General features: G+C 42.2%; 1 protein-coding gene across 2 annotated transcripts in view; it reads right to left on the bottom strand.

Moving 5' to 3' along the window:
• LOC121567422 (RNA-binding protein Nova-1-like) overlaps window positions 1-15,057 on the bottom strand; it is a 53,830-nt gene extending 38,773 nt beyond the window's left edge. The window contains exons 1-3 of one of the 2 annotated variants that reach the window (XM_041877451.2): window positions 14,140-15,057; window positions 12,275-12,349; window positions 1,846-1,989 (exon numbers count right to left, since the gene is read on the bottom strand). In XM_041877451.2, coding sequence (XP_041733385.1) covers window positions 1,846-1,989; window positions 12,275-12,349; window positions 14,140-14,296 — 376 coding nt within the window. In that variant the 5' untranslated portion in view covers window positions 14,297-15,057. The remainder of the gene's footprint in view (window positions 1-1,845; window positions 1,990-12,274; window positions 12,350-14,139) is intronic. The other variant, XM_041877452.2, reaches the window with a different exon arrangement.
• Window positions 15,058-21,120: the final 6,063 nt, after the last annotated feature.

A 21,120-nucleotide genomic window follows, 5' to 3' on the forward strand; every position in this document is an offset into this window, starting at 1 on the left:
CTCTTGACCTACTTACAGTCTCTGGAGACTGGAGAGGTGACCCAGAACAAGTAAGCTCATCAGCTGGATGATAATTGGACTGGAAAACACCTAGCTATCTTCTTGTATTACTTAGTCGGCAGCTAACATATGAAAGTGAACGAGCATATAGCACCTTGAGGCTAATTGCCATCTGAAGGCATGAAATGAGACGTTCACTTTCTTAATCAGTTTCCAGCTTTTCTCAAATGTCAATATCACATCGCTCTGGGTGCGATAGCTAATGTCTTAATATCTTTATTCCGCTTGTGATCCCCAAAGAAAGAGTAATGGATGAGTGGCTGCAGCATCTTTTACCTTCTCTCCCTATATGCCCAGACACCTGCAGGTATGAGCAATGATGCTGTCATTCAGAGATCTTTTTTCTAATCTAAGTTTTTTCAGCCCTTGTAAAATGGAGCAGTGGGCCTCCACTCTGCCGAGGCAGGTCGCAGTAAAATATTGTCGCTACTTTCCAGTAAACGTCGCAGGGGCCTATATTTGGAAGAGGCTGTATCTAATAAATCTTGGCTCCTATAATAATGAATGGTTGCCTGTCTTGGCCCAATCCTGCTGTGGCCAACTAATTGGTTGGGAATGAAATGCTGGTGAGGCACTATCCCAGGATGAATTGAGGGAGCACGTCTTGTACGGTGGGACAGAGTCTCAAGCACTACACAGCCATTCCTTCTGACTTGATTCAACTATTTTCCCCATCATTCCCCACGGCACTCACTTCGCCCGGCGCCTCCCTCTGTGCCCCCCTAGTGGGCCCCCAGACGGGACATCGCAGCAGGTGGACCTTTTGATTTGTCACCCAGGAAGAGCCGCCCGGTGCTCATTTGCATATAGATGCCTCCTTCAGTGCAGAGGAAGGACACCCCCCTCCCCCTACACAGTTCCTCTATATCCCTCCATCTCCAAGACAACAGAAAAGGGCCTTTACAGCCATCTCTTTCTTTAGCCCCCTTTCACTCTTTTCCTCCCTCTTTCTGTGGTCCTTTTCACTCTCTATCTCAACAAGGCCGTTCTCAACATCAGATCACTAGTTAATGCCAATTCCAATAAGGGAGGAGGGTTGGGGGTGTTTGGGAGGGTCGGGGGTGGTGGGGGTCTTGCACCTTGCATCTGCTCTAGCTGGCTGGAGTTTGGGGTCTTGAGTCCCAGGGAGAGGAGATACAACAGAGATGGCCTGTTCTGTTGACAGGGCTAGCAGTAGAAGGATGTACAGGGAATTACAATGCTCTTCTAACAAGGAGCCAACATCTGAAACTGATTCCACCTTCTCCCATCTCACATGTCCAAACAAGAATCCCATTGAGTGCGATAGAGATATAACATGTACGGTGATTGGTTCGTCTCATAATTTCAGTGTATCCCTTCCTGTCTGTGTTGTTCAGAGCAAATTCTAATCGAGCACACAAGCTCCTTCACTGACAGCATGGCACACAGCTGAGGTGCATCTCATGTGTCTAGCCGTGCAAAACGTCATGTCATGAGGGAATTTAGAGTTTAGGTAAATACAATTTCACCTTTAATTAACCCTTTAATCCTGTATCTGTGGTGAACTTGACTCTGTGTTCGCTCGCATGTCCCTATGTGATCCACGGCTGCATGAAACTTGAGCCCTGATAGAGGCTATGTCTGTTACCCAGTGGAATCAGGTTCCAGACACAACACTTCTGGCAAAAGGGAAGCCTCTTTGAGAGGCAGAGGTCAGAAAATAAATACATATAGTAAACTCCCGAAATAAGCTTATTTGTACTGAAAGATCTCTAAAATACAGCATCATTGATTGAAATATAGCACTGGTCAACGAGCACTCACCAGGGTAGAAGTCTTTGGATTTGGACAGTTTGATGGTGGCGCCGGTCTCTTTCTGCAGCTGGACGATGGTCTGTCCTCCCTTGCCGATGATGGAGCCGGCTGCATAGCTGGGGATCAGCACCTTTAGGAAGTACTCACCTTCCTCTGCAGGCAGGAAACAGAAAAAGAAAGTCAGAATGTACTACACTCAGGTGATCCATCTACCTGTACTAAAATCATACAGCCATTATCCTCCATCTCTGTTTTGCCCCCTCTTTCTCCCCCTCAACCTATCCATTCATCTTTCAGGCATCCTTAGACTCTACAGAAAATAATCTGTGCATGATTAGATTATGATGACAATCCATAACAACTATCCTCTTTCTTATGCATTTACAGCTGTAAATCATTTCACAAATTGATTTAATCTCATTTTAGCGTTTCACAAGAATCTGCTCTTTGTCATCATCTTGCCTGACCGTTATTAATAAAGGGCTATGTGATTTGTTAAATCTAATCAAATAGATGCTTTTGGAAACACAGTCAGACATTGCATAACCATACTCCCATATATACACCATCTACCGCTACACAGACTGGTTTCCATAAATGTCCCCTTACACTTTGGCCAGTTTCAAAACTACTGTATACATAACAGAGAACTTTTGCACATCTCTCAGCTCCTGTTCTTCCGCCCACCCTCCTTGGATATAGGACAAAACACAAAGGCAGGCAGGCTACTGTAGTAGGAACACAACTGAAACATCAAAAGCTTGAAGACATGAAGGCGTTGCTTCAAAGTGGGCAAATGGGGGTTTAGCAGCAGAGAGGAAACAAAGTTAGTAACCCCCCTTCGGAACAAAAGTGCCTTTGTTTTGTATAGAAATGGCTACCTGCCTGCTGAAGCGTCCACATGATTCCTACCCAAAACAGTTCAGAACAGTTCGTGCATATATTATAGCGACATTTTGTGACGTTTTTGTTCATTTTGGCCTTCGAGAAGGGTTTTTTCGGCTGTTTATGAACACAACATTCTTTCTCGAGGCAAGCCGAAGTTCGGAAGCCGAAGTCTACGCCCCTTCGTTGGTGATAGATCAACGGTAGGGACATTTTGTGACATTTCTGTTCGTTTTGGCCTTCGGGGAAGGTTTTTTTGGGCTGTTTGTGCACACAACATTCTTTCTCGAGGCAAGCCGAAGATCGGAAGCCGAAGTCTACGCCCCTTCGTCGTTGATTGATCAACAGTAGGGATTCTTCAATGCAGTGTTTGTTGTCATTCAACGAGAGATGACTCGTTTTCATGCACATTTTTTTACTTGAGAAATACTGCACCAAACATCCTAGTTAGATGTAAAATTGTGCAACTAAGATCTCCTTGGCAAAAACGTCAAAATTAATGACAGATTTCTTGAATTCTGACTATTTTGAGGAAGTGTATACTGGCTATGGCATCTCAAGATGGACAAACAGTACTATTGCCGCTTTATTCTAGTTTTTCAAGCAAAGGTCTTTTCAAGCGGTCGAGCACACTCGCATACCTAGGCACCAGCCGAACCGAAGCATGCGGAAGCCTTAAGCCAGCAACCGGCTGTAGCCTCTTCCCTGACAGGGACTTGAATGTCTATAGCCTCTTCCCTGACAGGGACTTGAATGTCTATAGCCTCTTCCCTGACAGGGACTTTAAGGTCTATAGCCTCTTCCCTGACAGGGACTTAAATGTCTATAGCCTCTTCCCTGACAGGGACTTGAATGTCTATAGCCTCTTCCCTGACAGGAACTTTAACCCTCAAACTACCGACGGGTCATTTTGACCCCATAGGCATACTTTGGATCATAGACCAAAGGTTGTTTATTCAATTCTTCAATTTTTTTATGAATTTGTCAATCAATGTTTTCTTAATACATCTAAATAATTGTTTATAATAATAATATGCCATTTAGCAGACGCTTTTATCCAAAGCGACTTACAGTCATGTGTGCATACATTTTTACGTATGGGTGGTCCCGGGGATCGAACCCACTACCCTGGCGTTACAAGCGCCGTGCTCTACCAATTGAGCTATAGAGGACCACATATGAACTTTTTTAAAATTCAAGTCCTTTGGAGTCATTCTGACCCCAGCCAAAAACACATAATTCCGCCTATAGAACTTGTATAGATAGGACCTTTATTTGAATCTAGGTTTCTCTGGGGACATAATTACAAGTTATCCATGCCACCAGAGGGTGGAGGGGGACCTGTATCAGTGATTTTTTATCAGATAGACAGATCATCTGCAGAGATATAGCTCCCCATGTACTCACCTAAAATTATACTTTTCTATACCACGTATCGTATGACTGTGTACAAAACCAAAATTACCTTATTTTTGTGAATATAAAAATCTGCCAATGGTATGTAAAGTCTGCCAATGGTGTAAATACTTGATAGAACTGCAAGACAGAATGCTGATATGTTCTGAATCTACACAGAGAGCTGTATTGGTGTGTATTCTCAGAAAAGTCATTATTCTAGGGAAGGGCCCTCCAACCCTGTTCCTGGAGAGTTACCGTCCTGTAGGTTTTAGCTTCAACCCAAATCTAGCACAACTGGTTCTAATACTAAGCTAGTTGATAAGATTAATCAGGTTAGTTACAACTGGGATTGAAATGAAAACCTACAGGAGGGTAGCTCTCCAGGAACAGGGTTAGAGATCCCTGTTCTAGGGCAAATCTAAAAAACTATTTATTTGAATAATATTAAGCAAGACAAATCCTCATAAGGTGGAGGGGGACCTGTTGTAGTGATCTTAACCTGATAGACAGATCACCTGCAGATATGGAGCACTTTATGTACTTGCCTATGATTATAACTGGTTATAACTAGGTATGACCGTGTACAACATTTAAATTACCTTAGATATATGCTTAGTTGCAGTCAAAACAGCTCATAAAAGTATGTCAGTGGTATGAATGCTTGGTAGAATTTTAATAAAGAAACCAGCTAGCTCCCCTCTGAAAGTACATATAGTGCTGTATTGGTTCGTATTCGCCAGAAAATAGTTATTAGACAGAATATTTTATATAAATACCAGAATTCCTTTAATACCCTCCAATATTCTATATGTGCAACTTGTTTTGGTATTTTGGTTGTTATAACATTTATTTTGAAGTGACTTTGAGGATTTGTGTATGCTTTTTGAAGCATCCTGCCATAGACCCTACCACTCCCATTGTTTCACTAGCAGTGATGCTAATGCTGGCTGTGGGGTGAGTAAATAAAGAAAACTAAGCCATATGTCTCTCAGGATCAATGGGTGAATTCCTTTTTGTCCAAAAAATGTAGCATATTTCAAATTTTGGTGTACTGCCCCTTTAAATGACAGACATTTTTACCACAAATATGACACAATTAATATTTACTTGACTGAATGATACTACAATCAAATGATAGTAAATCAGCTTTTTAGTGTTCATGTGGATGTGTATAAGGGATTTTTTTTATTTCCGTTTACAGAATATGCTAATTAACTGTACATTTGCTAAAATAATCTGATAGCATTATGTCTAATGGTTTTTTGAAAATAATTACGTTGATATTTTTCTATGATTTTTGCTTTTTCTAATAGTTTCTTCTTGGGGTCAAAATGACCCCAGTTGGTAATCCACGTATGTAAAATATGTTGGTAGTTTAAGGGTTAAGGGAACATTGTATCCCAGTGTCTCAGCCAATCGCCTGGGTCCTCTCCTCCTCTCCTAATATTCCACCACAATTAATCCAGGTTGCCTCCCCAAGGCGGCAGATATAAATAGGATTATTATTACGAGGGCATGGTTTTGTGTCACTTCACGACACACATGCACTGTTGATGTACAAGCTACACTACGGATGGAACATGGCATAATACCTGTTCTATACTAATGCAACAGAAATAAATCCACTGTGCAAGATGTGGAGAAGGGGATGGGGCTCATGAGTTGTGACACCATTGCCTTTTGATTGTCGGGTATAATGATGGCTACACTCACACTTTTGACTTGAGTTGCAATAAAATAGCGACACCTTTTGCATGTGTATTGATGACTTCCTAGCATGTGTTCAGGAGTGTCATGCTATTTCTAACCAAGAACACTGAGTACCTCATAGAACCAAGAACACTGAGTACCTCATAGAGCATTGGTGAGGGAGATGGTGAGAGGGGTGCAGGCAGGCAGACAGAACAGGTTTTGGCCTGGCTGGGGGAATCATCAGCTAATTGAGAGAGTTCATTATCTTTCATCAAAACACTCACTGGTCCTGCTATAATCTCATTAATCGATGCACCCCCATGTGTTATGTTTTGTGTGAGTGTTTGTTTGTGGGTGGATGGCTGTGTGTGTGTGTGTGTGTGTGTGTGCAAAGAGTCTGTGTTTGTTAGAAATAGTGTTTTCTAAGCACTGCTTTTCTCCTCTGCATGCTCCAAATCATAAAAATGCACCATTGGCACCGTCTGGGACCTGGTCTGTTGAACCCACCCAAGGGGCGATGGAGAGAAAGCGCTTTACAAGAGGAGGAAATACGATACTTTCCATTCTAACTGGGAGTAAGGTCATAGCCATGAAATCATACATAGAGCTGGGACGGACCTCTGCGTTTTAAAGCAGGTTATAGCATTGTTTTCTCCCACACAGCACTAACTGACAGTAAGCCTGCCTGCGCTGAGTATAAGAAGCAGCAGAACTGCCTGCGTTCTGCATTGACCCAGATTCCCAATAAAGCCAAGACTGACCTCGTTTTGATTGGAATGGGTCTACTTTTAACCAGCCTCAATTAATAATGGAATGGATCAATAATATCAAACACAAACGGGTTCTGCTGCTGCACATGAACCCTCATACGCACTACACAATACAAGTACACACACAAATACAACAAATACACACACAGACACGTGGACATACATACTGTATATACATACATAAATACTGTATATTCATATAAACATCTCATAAACAGTAAACACACACCTTTCATACACAGTGGGTCACTTCTATACATAAAAATTATGTTCTAATTGTCTCTAATAATTTTTTATACAGATCTGACCGTATCATGGCGAGTCCTAGTCGCTCAGATGATAGTCCATCATGCAGCCCTTACTAATCAAGCATGATGACTGTGCACAGTTGCTCGGCTACTCCTGTCTAGACAATCCGCACACATTCTACATCGATCTCTGATAGGGAACATAAAACCACTCGCTCTAACCCTGTCAGATATATTTCCCAGACGCTGTCAGAAAATAGCCATGTCAGGCTAGGGCACAACATCCTTAGATTGAATTAGTATGTTTTGTGAGAAGAGGCTTTAGGCTGAACTCTTGTGGGTTTTAAATAATTGGCTGATACATCCCAGTGAGCACTGTGGATGGATTGATATACAGTGGGGAAAAAAAGTATTTAGTCAGCCACCAATTGTGCAAGTTCTCCCACTTAAAAAGATGAGAGAGGCCTGTAATTTTCATCATAGGTACACGTCAACTATGACAGACAAAATGAGAAAAAAAAATCCAGAAAATCACATTGTAGGATTTTTAATGAATTTATTGCCATATGATGGTGGAAAATAAGTATTTGGTCAATAACAAAAGTTTCTCAATACTTTGTTATATACCCTTTGTTGGCAATGACACAGGTCAAACGTTTTCTGTAAGTCTTCACAAGGTTTTCACACACTGTTGCTGGTATTTTGGCCCATTCCTCCATGCAGATCTCCTCTAGAGCAGTGATGTTTTGGGGCTGTCGCTGGGCAACACGGACTTTCAACTCCCTCCAAAGATTTTCTATGGGGTTGAGATCTGGAGACTGGCTAGGCCACTCCAGGACCTTGAAATGCTTCTTACGAAGCCACTCCTTCGTTGCCCGGGCGGTGTGTTTGGGATCATTGTCATGCTGAAAGACCCAGCCACGTTTCATCTTCAATGCCCTTGCTGATGGAAGGAGGGTTTCACTCAAAATCTCACGATACATGGCCCCATTCATTCTTTCCTTTACACGGATCAGTCGTCCTGGTCCCTTTGCAGAAAAACAGCCCCAAAGCATGATGTTTCCAACCCCATGCTTCACAGTAGGTATGGTGTTCTTTGGATGCAACTCAGCATTCTTTGTCCTCCAAACATGACGAGTTGAGTTTTTACCAAAAAGTTATATTTTGGTTTCATCTGACCATATGACATTCTCCCAATCCTCTTCTGGGTCATCCAAATGCACTTCAGACGGGCCTGGACATGTACTGGCTTAAGCAGGGGGACACGTCTCGCACTGCAGGATTTGAGTCCCTGGCGGCGTAGTGTGTTACTGATGGTTGGCTTTGTTACTTTGGTCCCAGCTCTCTGCAGGTCATTCACTAGGTCCCCCCGTGTGGTTCTGGGATTTTTGCTCACCGTTCTTGTGATCATTTTGACCCCACGGGGGTGAGATCTTGCGTGGAGCCCCAGATCGAGGGAGATTATCAGTGGTCTTGTATGTCTTCCATTTCCTAATAATTGCTCCCACAGTTGATTTCTTCAAACCAAGCTGCTTACCTATTGCAGATTCAGTCTTCCCAGCCTGGTGCAGGTCTACAATTTTGTTTTTGGTGTCCTTTGACAGCTCTTTGGTCTTGGCCATTGTGAAGTTTGGAGTGTGACTGTTTGAGGTTGTGGACAGGTGTATTTTATACTGATAACAAGTTCAAACAGGTGCCATTAATACAGGTAACGAGTGGAGGACAGAGGAGCCTCTGAAAGAAGAAGTTACAGGTCTGTGAGAGCCAGAAATCTTGCTTGTTTGTAGGTGACCAAATACTTATTTTCCACCATAATTTGCAAATAAATTCATTAAAAATCCTACAATGGGTTTTTCTGGATTTTTTTTCCTCAATTTGTCTGTCATAGTTGACGTGTACCTATGATGAAAATTACAGGCCTCTCTCATCTTTTTAAGTGGGAGAACTTGCACAATTGGTGGCTGACTAAATACTTTTTTTCCCCACTGTAAATGAGCATGGACCTGACAGAGATGTGATCCGCCCTGAGCAGATGTTAGGCATCAGGATTGTAGTTCCTGGTTGTCGAGGGTCTTTGTTTTATTTCCTCTCACACAACACAAACAGGGACAGATCTCAGCAGTTAAAGTTTCTGGAGGAACACAGTCATTTCCTTTCACGTCAGTGCATAACATTTAAAGGGATACTTCAGGATTTTGACAATGAGGCCCGTTATCTACTTCCCCAGAGTCAGATAAACATGTGGATACCATTTTTATGTCTCTGCGAGCAGGTTGAAGGAAATTGCTAACTAGTGCTAGCGCAATTGCTAACTAGAGTTAGCGTAATGACTGGAAGTCTATGGATATTTGCTAGCACACTAGTTAGCATTGGTTTGCGAAACTACCTCTAACTTCCTTCTTACTGGACACAGAGACATACAAATGGTATCCATGAGTTCATCTGACTCTGGGGAAGTAGATAAAGGGCCTCATTGCCAAAATCCCGAAGTGCCCCTTTAATGGCGGAAAATCAGTCACCTAATATATGTGTGTGTGTGTTTTTATGTGTGTTTGTGTGTGTGTGAGTGCATGCATGCATGTGTATGTGTGTATTCAGAGAAATGCTTCCAACTCACCACTCCCATGTGTTCTATTGGGAAAATGACAAAGTGAGCCAGCTAGGTCAGAATACATCCTGCATGTCTTACTCCTAGTATGCTTGGGGTTGGATCAGTGTCATTCGTTCGAGTGTGTGTGTGTGAGTGTGTGTGTGTGTGTCATTATGTGTGTAAGGGGTAGCTACAATAAATAATGAATAGGCATCTGACATAATAAACTAGTTTGTAAACATAGCACTCTGTTGCTAGGGGCTCCCTGGAGTCCTGAGCCCAGAATAGGGTCCATCATCCTGGACGGTTCAAATCTGGGGATCTGGTGTCGGGGGTTGGGTGGGCTTCTGGGCTAGGCTAAAGCAGTGGGGTGTTGGAAAAATGCAGTTCACTTAAGCTGGGGAGTTTGTGTGGGGGAGCGGGGCTTGGTCTCACCCTTCACTCCTTTTGTTCAAGTTAAATCTCCACACCAGTTAGTGGACAACCACCTGTCTTGGTTCTATATGGGGGCTACTCTGAGTCATGAACCCTAGAACATGAATAAGGCAAAATAAAAATTATTTCACATCTGTAGCCATTCTGTTGTCTGGGAGTTTTTTTCAAGGTCACCAGTTAATCTGTATGAACGTCCTGGTGGCTGTCCTCTGTTCCATATATAGCCAGATGCATAATGTGTTTCGGTTTGGTCTAATCAGTGTATAGCCTTTTCAAAATGTCCCCCCTTCTAGTGTCCACGTTTGAGACTTTCCGGACACGGCTATCTGAACTATGCTAATTACCATACTGAGCGGCGCTCCTTCTCCAGTATGTGTGTGTGTGTGTGTGAAAGGCACCGTGCATTGTTCGTCAAGCACGGCTGTTTCGAGAGGGGGCTAGATCTTCCCCTCTGCATCGCTTTTTTCATCGCTCTCATCCATATTCATCGCGAGGCCTCTCCTCCACTCGGCAGTGGGCTGGAGGAGACAGGCGACTCCTACGCCCAATTGTAAGCCACCATTCCGAGAGCAGCACCCGCCCCAACTCTAACCCCGCCCTATACACTGGGATTTTTTTTTTCTTTGACGCAGTGCTTTAAAAAAAAAAAGATGATGATGATGAAGAGGAAGAAGCAGCACCCCCTTCATGTTCATGGTAATGGTTGGGGATGGATAGGCAGACACGGCTGCATGCGGTTGCTGGGGGTAGGTAGTCAATGGCAGCTGGCAGTTGATGAGGAGGTGGGTGGGTGGAGGTGAATAAGGGGGAGCAGTCGTGATGGGCTGAAGGAGAGCATGGATGGAGAGAAAGAGAGCGCCGTGCTGCCTAGAAACGCTCAGCTGAAAAACAGCCATGCCGCAGAGAAGTGGGGGGACGCAGTGTTTCGGCTACAACAGCCCGGGCTAACACCCACTGGGTGGCTACGAGATTGGCAGGCGATAGGCCGGGACAAAGCTTATATTTGCCCTTTGTTCATAGTGCACCTTCACCATCATTGACAAATCAATTTGCAAATGTTTATGCAAAGCCTCTATAAAAACCAGCTCTGCTCTCTTTTGGGCTTTTTCGCTCTGTGAAAGTGTGACGCATTCTCCTCAGCACCAATGGATCGATCCGGGGAAGGTAAGTCACTTAAGTATGCGTGAGAAGAGCTCAGCTCCGGAGGGGAAAGCAACACAAAACACTTGCGATGCAATCGATAACATCAAAGCCCTGTCCTATAGACTGATGGCTCAGTGCTGTGTATGGTATCTGCCAGAGAGAGGGGAGAGTTGGGGAATCATCACACCCCCTCCCCCTCCCATCACTAGCTCGTCTGGGTTCTCGTCGTCCTCCCATCCCCTCTCTGTCCCCCCTCCACACACCCCGGACTTATTCACAGTCTCCTCACGTCATTTGGCAAGGGCATTAGAAGGCCTCCTCACCACTGTCCACTAAAGCCACTTTGGTGCCAGTCCATCCATTTACGAAATTACTTCATCATATCTTATGAACGTGGACAGAGGGGAATAGAATGTTTTTATTTATAAGCGGGGAGTTGGGCTGAAGACCTATCTGAATATGTGTCCCATGGGTATGCAGCGGGAGCAAGTCAAGCATCTGGATTGTAAAATAAATCAAACCATGGGAGTCAGTGATTTTTCCCCTGATAAGAACGTCACCTTATGTAACATATAAACATGATTTATATCCTCTATACGCTACAGCACAATGCACTCTCATCCCATCTCTTCTGTAGTATGACTGAGACAGAGATGGACATTCAGTAGAGTAGACAATATTCAGTATAACACAACATTCATTGAGGTTGAACTTTGTCTCATCCACTTTATCATCATTCCCAATCAATCCGCCCTTTAACAATGACATGCAAAAGGAATGAAGGTGGTCATGTTAATTACAAAATTATAAACAACCAATTGAATATACACAACATGTCCAATAGATATGCAAATATGATATATATGATAACCTTTTCAATTCCACAAATATGAATAGCATGACAAAATAAGCATGTCAGTTTAACATGAAAATGGATGCTATGGACTTCATTATATAAAACGTAAACATATGCCTGCATTTTCTGCAGATGATAAGCTTATAATCAAAGCTTTCATGATAGTCCATATACATAGGATGCTTATGAATTAAGATATATTTAGCTCAATAAAAGATGTAGGCCGAAAATATGAAATCAGATTTTATAGGTTTTCCAAAATAGTTTCAGAAAAGATTGCGTTATTGTAGTCTGCAGACTATTTTTGCCTTTCTTTAGGAACTATTCATATCACTGTCAAACTGCTATAGCAGGATTGTAATTTAGTAAGCGAATAGCAAAAGAAAGTAGAATAATAACAAAGTCAAAGTGTCTCTCTTACCATGTGCCTCAGAGTGTGATTCCTGGTGAGGGAATACAATGCCTTCAGTTTCAAAAAGGGGCTGCAGGAAGGCCACTATACAGGAAGAGGAAGCACATTGTGTGTGTGTGGCAAAACTAATGTTATCACAAATGATGATGAGGTGCTGTACCCCCCTGTAACTGGCTTCAATGTCCTGAAGTCTATAACTGATTCTGTTTAACCACAAACAACCTGCAAATGAGGCCTGTTGATTAAGTTATTGGCCTCCAATATGGACAGGCCACTAGCTAGCCTACACACAGTATCAATGGTTGCTCTGCTATAGACACATTCAATCACTTTGATGTATTATGATCATGAGGGTATTGTTTAGAAAGGTCTCAGTGGAGCTTTAGTTAACCATTTCTCAATGTTTGTGTGTGATGCAAATATTAAAACATCAAGCTATTGAAGTGGTTGGTAACACTGAACTTGTTATAACCGACAGCTATAAAGCTTTACTACTCGTTATAAGTATGTATGAGCCTTTATAATGTATTATTATAAATCTTGTATCTTTCCAGGACATTGCTCTTTATATAATTTCTGAGAAAGTAATTCCAATGTTTCCAAAAAAAATACTGGCATTTTACTATGTGCAATCCCATTGAGTGTGTGTGTGTGTGTGTGTGTGTGTGTGTGTGTGTGTGTGTGTGTGTGTGTGTGTGTGTGTGTGTGTGTGTGTGTGTGTGTGTAAGTATTTTGACTGGGCGTCTGTTGACTACAATACTCCATGGGAAAGTGTGGTAGTTACTGTACTCTAGTAACTACCACACTTTTTTGGTCACTACATGGCTATTTCTGGTTGTAAACAATATCATGATAATGTTATGTGTGTGGTAGGTAGGTGTGCCACACTAAAATGCCTATTCTAAAACTTTTTTTTTTTACCTTAAAAAATGTTTTGTAGACCTATCAAAAGTCCACGAAGACAGGATAAGTAAATACTAATGGTATAGTAATAATGTCAGTAGAGGATGGAATTGCTTGGCGCATGACAGCATGTAAACCAAAACCAAATGGTGATTACCTACGGTGACATCCATGTTTGATCCAACCAGTGAATAGAATCATGATTGGAATGTATTCAATGGCAATGTAGCCTTTAATGAAAGGTGCAGTATTTTGAATGCTACAATGATAATGATGAAGTATTAAGCAGTGACTTCATTATAGCAGATGACAATGTTGCACTGTATTGGCGACATATACTGTAGGCTCCTGTATTTAGGCCTACTACTAATGGTGTCTATATGAATGTGATTGTCTTCTTGAGTAATTGCACACAAAGAGACTAGAGTAGCCTAGCCTATGTGACAGATTATCGATTATCACACGATTACCCGTCACAAAGCAAGGGATGTGAGGGAGGTCAATATTGGAATGTTTTTCAGTTGTTTGTAGTTTTGAGACTGTTTTGTTATTTTGGATATCCACAATTTCCTTTGCGTAAAACTCAAAATGGGTCAAATAAAATATGAATGAAATAACCCTTTTAGGTTCTAGATAGCACCTTTTTTCTAAAAGTGTACATGAGACCTGAGGGTTCCCTCCAAATCAGAACCCTCTCACTCACCCCCTTCATTGTCTTCACCCATCAACACAAAGGATTTTCCTTATTTTGTAAATAGATGCAATGGAAAAAGACTACAACAAGATGCAATATGTTTGAAATGTTGCTTTATACATCACTAAATAACACTAGTTTCAGTGTTGTGTTGAGGCATGCTACATCAAGATGATAATCAACCTGCCATCCTTTCCCTTTCTCGGTGCTACCCCAGTGTGCGCATAAGGATAAACTGGATTCACACATTCGAGATAATCCCTCATCTTTTACTTACCTCCCGTGTTTGTGCGTTTAGTGCTGCTAGCCTCGGTTGGGGTCTCCAGTGGTCTTTTACGCGAATCGGGGGGATCCGACTCCATGTGCGGCTGTTGATTGTGATGATGAGGATTCAGGAAAATCCCGTTTTGCTGTACTGCCCCGCCGGCCATCATTTTTAAAGTAGGTTGGGTGAAAATGCGTTTATCCCTTTATGCAACGTAGCCTATTGAAAAAAAATGTTTTGAATAGACGAAGCGATTCAGAAATCGAAAATGCGTATATTCTTGCGAATGGAATATCTTGCGCGTTATCCTCGACTTTTCAGAGAATACCGAGATGCTACGCAGAGTATGGGCTATTTGTTCTAACTGAGGAAGACGATGCTTGCGCTGCGTATGGAAGAACGTAACCTCAACAAAAATCCAATGAACCGATCAATTATGTCCCGTTCCAGATACTATAAACGTGTTGTAGAAAGTAGGCTAATTTAATCTTCCATTAATTTCTTCATATGTGTGTTATTTAATTCCACTGCAATAAAGCGCGTATTCCTATCAAGCAATGCAGAACGATGGCGCTCCTCTCTGTATTGCAGCTAAGCAATGGTCAACAAAATAAAATATCAAAACAAAAATATACAGACGACAAAGAGGTTAAATAAATAAAGGGAAAGGAAAGGTGGTGAAATAAACATATGGTGTTCTATCCGGTCCTCCTTTCGTACATGAAGACACCCTGCAGTTCGATGTTGGAGGGCAAGAGGGTCCAAAGGGAAGAGAATGCCGATAACGGATACAAAGCTAGAGGGATATGCGATTTGTTTGTAGTCTCTCAGGAAAGATGCTGCAATCTTGCGTTCAGAGCATCCCTTCGCTGACTGACTGTAGGAGCGCAGGGTATCGGGTGACGTCATGAGGATCAGAATCATCCCTGTCAAATGTTGAGAAAACGAGCCGCCCCTCTCGAAACGCGATTGGATGAACTGAATCTCTCTCGCAAACTGAGTATAAAATATATGTCACATGATAAAGAAAGAGGAGGTGTCGGGGACAACTAAGTCATGGCTAGAAGGGATACAGTTTTTGTCAAATTAACGTCAAAAGTGATTTTTTTTTTTGCATTTTAGCTAACCCTAACTCCTTTCCTAAACTTAACCTAATTCTCATAACCTGCTACGTTAATTCTCCTACTGTTGCGTAAATTCTCCTAACCTGTTATGAAAAGTCAAATCTGACAAAAGCTGTATACTATGTATCAAAACCGGACAACTAACCGAGGGTCGCGCTGCACAGGAAGATGTAAAACTAGGCTGACTTGGAGCGGTAACTTCTAACGGCGCTCCACAGTGCCTCGTTCACTGGAATTCCTACCGTGCAAATTTTATGAAAAGAAAAAACAGCCACGATGAAGTGGCTTAGTCATATTATTATTATTATTATTATTATTATTATTATTATTATTATTATTATTATTATTATTATTATTATTATTATTGCCTATTAGGGTAGGTCTAATTATTATGTTATTCGCCTATGTTAACTAGGCCTACAGCCCGTAATTGCCATAACAGCGTTGACTAAATAGTTATACATAATTACACCCCTTAAAACAAACAGATTCTAAAATAAACCATTTTCAGAAACTGCTATACCTATATGAAAGGAAACGTGGAAGTATATAGTACTACCTCTGTGAAATCCAGCCATCTCCGTGTGGAAGAAACCAAATGGAGGGATCCTCCGTGCGTGCGAACTCTCCGAGCCGGGCTTTACTGCCTCTCTCACACACATACACACTTGCCGGCACACACCCTTTCTCCCTGTCCCTGTCCAGTCCTAGACAGATGCTGAGCGCCCCTCGTGCTCCTCTAGATTCTCGTCAAGGTGACATTATGTCGACCGTGGCCTACACACAAGCAGGGATCTCACACGATTTCACATTGCTGTGAAATTCTCAGCGGTGAGCCTTCTCGGTTTCTCCGAGAATACGCCGCTTGATGTGTGGAAATACGTGGCAAATCCAAGGCAGATGTATAAGACACTTTATTGGACCACCGGAGTTCAGTTAAGAAACAATTGCGCAGTATCCCACTTTCTTTCAACCCATGGTGTGGAACTATAATGTCCAGCTATCTTTTTAGTGGTTGCCTGCGACAGTAATATGGAAAATGTGAAGTAGCCTAGCCCATAAGCTATTTTTACAATGAGGCATACTAAGAACATTCTTTGGTTTTTATAAGGCAGGATGTATAGGAGCTAACAGATGTTGTAGCCTAGACTATTCTGAAGCTTATCTGGATGTAAGGTTGCCTAGATTGCCTAATGGAAAATGTAGGATACTATTTGCACTTGTTGATAGAAAGGCTGATTATTCAGGTGATGCACAGCACAACATATGATATACATGTATGATATGATATATGACAAGGTTTGCATTGGTTCCTCATCTCAGGGGCAGACTGGGACCAGAAATCGGTTCTGGCATTTCTAACACACTGGACCATTTCCCCCCCTTGAGGCCCCCACACCAGGATATTTTACTCCTTAAGGCCCCCATCATTAGCCAGAAAATTTTGCGGGAAAAAAAACAAGTTAGACAGGCCCGAAATGCCAGATGGCCTGTCCACCACCCCTCCTCATCTGGAAGTGACCATTCTAAAAGTGGGTCTCCCTGGCCTGGACCCCTATAAGAGCTGCCCTATTATCACAGAGAAAGGCAAGATAGGCTACTCCAAATTACAGACAATACATAAAGTAGAAAAAGGCAAAGATCAGTCATTGGTTCTTATCACATGAACACAAAAACGAAGAGAAAACACAAAAAAGGGTTTGTTTCATTCATTCATACATACATTAACTTCAATGAATATCCCTACTCAGTGATGGGGTTGGGGTGTACACACACAAGCTAAGGAACTGCAGGTCTCTCTGATCACCAGGGAGAAAGAAAAGCACTCTTTACAGCTGTGACCCTTTGGCATTATTCAAAACCCTGGACTGGCTAGGCAGTAGGCAGTAAGGCTAACTATAGCTGAGCGCAGGAACGGCCCGACATAGGAGTAAGACGGGTCATTCAACTGAGACTGCTCTTCTCTGTGTCACAGAGGCTCTCTGCACTGCCAAAGCTGACTCTCTCTCCTCTGTTCTCATCCTCCTAGATCTATCCGCTGCCTTCGACACCGTGAACCATCAGATCCTCCTCTCCACCTTCTCAGGGCTGGGCGTCTCAGGCTCTGCACACTCTTGGCCACTCCTACCAGGTGACATGGAGAGGATTTGTGTCTCTCACTCTCTCTGTGTCTCCCATGTACTCTCACTACTCGGTTCTGACTCGCTCTTAAAGGAGTACGACCCTACCGCACACAGGAAGCGGAGCAGGTCCTAATCCAGGCACTTGTCCGCTCCCCTCTGGACTACTGCAACTCGCTGTTGGCTGGGCTCCCTGCTTGTGCCATCAAACCCCTGCATCTTATCCAGAACGCTGCAGCCCACCTGGTTTTCAACCTTCGCAAGTCCTCTCATGTCACCCCGCTCCTCCGCACACTCCATTGGCTTCCAGTCGAAGCTCGCATCCACTACAAGACCATGGTGCTTACCTATGGAACAGCAAGAGGAACTGCCCCTCCCTACCTTCAGGCTATGCTTAAACCCTACATCCCAAACCGAGCACTCCGTTCTGCCACCTCTGGTCTCTTGGCCCTCCCACCCCTAAGGGAGGGCAGCTCCCGCTCAGCCCAGTCCAAGCTCTTCTCTGTCCTGGCACCCCAATGGTGGAACCTAGCTTCCCCCTGAAGCTAGGACAGCAGAGTCCCTGCCCATCTTCCAAAAACACCCCCCCCACAAAAAAATTAAAAATACAAAAAATAAACCTGAACCAGCACTTGCACTTCCGGAAAAATTTACTTTCTATACCTGTGATATGTGGTTGTCCCATCTAGCTATCTTAAGATGAATGCACTAACTTTAAGTCGCTCTGGATAAGAGCTTCTGCTAAATGACAAACATTTCACTCCACCCCATGGCAAAATGTGTAGAATTGCAGGAAACTTGCTTTAAAACTGCAACATTTTCTCTACGCTCCATGGCAAAATTTGTAGAATAGCAGGAAATTAACTTTAGAACTTAAATCTCTCCACCGTAAAGGGGGGGGGGGCTACTAAAATGTTTTGCCTGCTAGGTACTAACTGTAAGTCGCTCTGGATAAGAGCGTCTGCTAAATGACTAAAATGTAAATGTAAATGTAGGTGGGGAGGCCCCCCAACCAAATCTCACTTAGGGCCCCTAAAACGCTAGGGCCAGCCCTGTCTGAGCCTATTGAATTGCAGATCGAGCCTGTTTGGTTGGCTCCCCCTGTGGTAACTAGGGGGAAGAAGCAAGATTGGACTGTTCTCATTATTGTTTACATATGATTTTTGATTTTGTTTTTCAGACTCAAAATAGTCCAAATGATATGTTGTAGACTTTTTATTTTGACACACAGGTTTCAAACAATAATGTAATATCAATCAAATAAATCACATTTGATATGTGTCCGCACATTTTAAGTCATAGGTCACAAAAGAAGTCCCCCTAAAGAAAAATGTCAGGCCACAATGCCATGAGAGCACAGCAGGTCCAATAGAGGGACAGATGAAACTGGAAGAATCCTTGACATGGCACGGTCTGGTACAAAGGCCCCTCTAAGAAGGGGAGAATAACAGAGATAATAAATATGCAATAAGGAAAAGCAAAATGCTGTGTACAGGAGGAAAACACAAACAACAAACAAGTGCACACATTGGACAAGGCAATTAGAATGATAGTAAACTATCAGGAAGTTGATAGAGATCGTTCATTTAGCAATGGCAACTAGATCCAATGCCACCATTAAAATAACTGGTTTATTCAGAGTGATTTGTCACATATTATGTGTAGGTAAGCCACCAATCTCTGTATTTTCCCATCAAAGCATTGTATTCATCTGGTAATTTTGGACAGATGGCTCGGGGTAAAACCCTCCATTACATCAATATGGGTTTATAAGCTTTCACATAAACCCATGCGGCTCTCCTGTGCTAGAAGTGAAAGGCTAAAGCCTGCTTGATGTAGACCAGCAGCGGATGATTCTCCATGCATAACCCCCATCCCATTGTTTGGAGGGGGTCCCCATCTACCCCCTCCTACATGGTGTTAGGACTATTGTTCCCTCCTGACCTGCTGCATGAACGGAGCTGGTCAAATAGCCACATCTGGTGTGATCATCTTTATGTTATTTAAGTTATCCATTATGTATTATTATTATGTATTATCATCATTATTATTATTATTAATAATAATTGTATTATTCAACTATATGAAAATTTGGTCAAAGTTGTATGCAAGAGTTTTATTATTAAATCGTATTGTTATTTACTGTTATAATAATTTGTAGATATAATATTTCATATTTTTTCTGGATCCTTGATTCCAAAAATAACTGCGTTAGAATCCACAAACACTCATCATTTTGCATTATAGGCCTATCTGCATGGTGATTGGTGAAAGTAAAAGTAGGCTATCGAGACAGGTGGAACTAGGATTATTATGCAATGTCACCACCTAGTGGTTAAACTGAGGAAACAGTTTATTCTACAGCTAAACTACTCTACTCTAGATACACTATGTAGCAGCATCCAGCTGCAGCCCCGGAGACTGTTAGTGACAGGCCCTGACAAACATGGCCCCTGACTAATGTTAAACCTTTTAGGCTACTAAAACTACTGCTACCGTTTTGTAAGATCTATTCAAAGTACAGGTTCTAGGCCTATTTATAGGGAAACATTCAGATATTTGAAAAAAACAAGCTTAGTTTATTAAAGATTAGAGGTTTAGGTTTGCTTGTTTGAACCAGGTTAAGGCTACAGTAAAACACATTGACACAAGTACACAAATATCTCAGTTCCTTTCACTGGATGGCTCTATCACTTTCTAACATGCTACAATGTTCACAGACTACTAATCTTGGACACCCAGAACTTGATTAAGATGCTTGATTAAATTCTAGGGGAGACATATACTAACAAGAATAGCAAAGTCTCCCCCGTCTCAATGGAAACTCTCAGCCAGTATCTGAAAAGTCTATGGGACAAGTCCCCTCCCCTTCGAAATTAAAAAAATGCTAGCGCCTGCAAAATCATTATTTGTCCAAAGTACAGGTTCCTAGGCCTATTTATAGGGAAACATTCAGATATTTGAGAAAAAAACAAGCTTAGTTTATTAAAGATTAGAGGTTTAGGTTTGCTTGTTTGAACCAGGTTAAGGCTACAGTAAAACACATTGACACAAGTACACAAATATCTCAGTTCCTTTCACTGGTTGGCTCTATCACTTTCTAACATGCTACAATGTTCACAAACTACTGATCTTGGACACCCAGAACTTGATTAAGATGCTTGATTAAATTCTAGGGGAGACATATACTAACAAGAATAGCAAAGTCTCCCCCGTCTAAATGGAAACGCTCAGCCAGTATCTGAAAAGTCTATGGGACAAGTCCCCTCCCCTTCGAAATTAAAAAAATGCTAGCGCCTGCAAAATCATTATTTGTCCAAAGTACAGGTTCCTAGGCCTATTTATAGGGAAACATTCAGATATTTGAGAAAAAAACAAGCTTAGTTTATTAAAGATTAGAGGTTTAGGTTTGCTTGTTTGAACCAGGTTAAGGCTACAGTAAAACACATTGACACAAGTACACAAATATCTCAGTTCCTTTCACTGGCTGGCTCTATCACTTTCTAACATGCTACAATGTTCACAAACTACTAATCTTGGACACCCAGAACTTGATTAAGATGCTTGATTAAATTCTAGGGGAGACATATACTAACAAGAATAGCAAAGTCTCCCCCGTCTCAATGGAAACGCTCAGCCAGTATCTGAAAAGTCTATGGGACAAGTCCCCTCCCCTTCGAAATTAAAAAAATGCTAGCGCCTGCAAAATCATTATTTGTCCAAATGATCAGTGATGAAAAATTGTGATT

The sequence above is a fragment of the Coregonus clupeaformis genome, chromosome 6, assembly GCF_020615455.1.
Source record: "Coregonus clupeaformis isolate EN_2021a chromosome 6, ASM2061545v1, whole genome shotgun sequence".
In the NCBI taxonomy this organism is placed as follows: domain Eukaryota; kingdom Metazoa; phylum Chordata; class Actinopteri; order Salmoniformes; family Salmonidae; genus Coregonus; species Coregonus clupeaformis.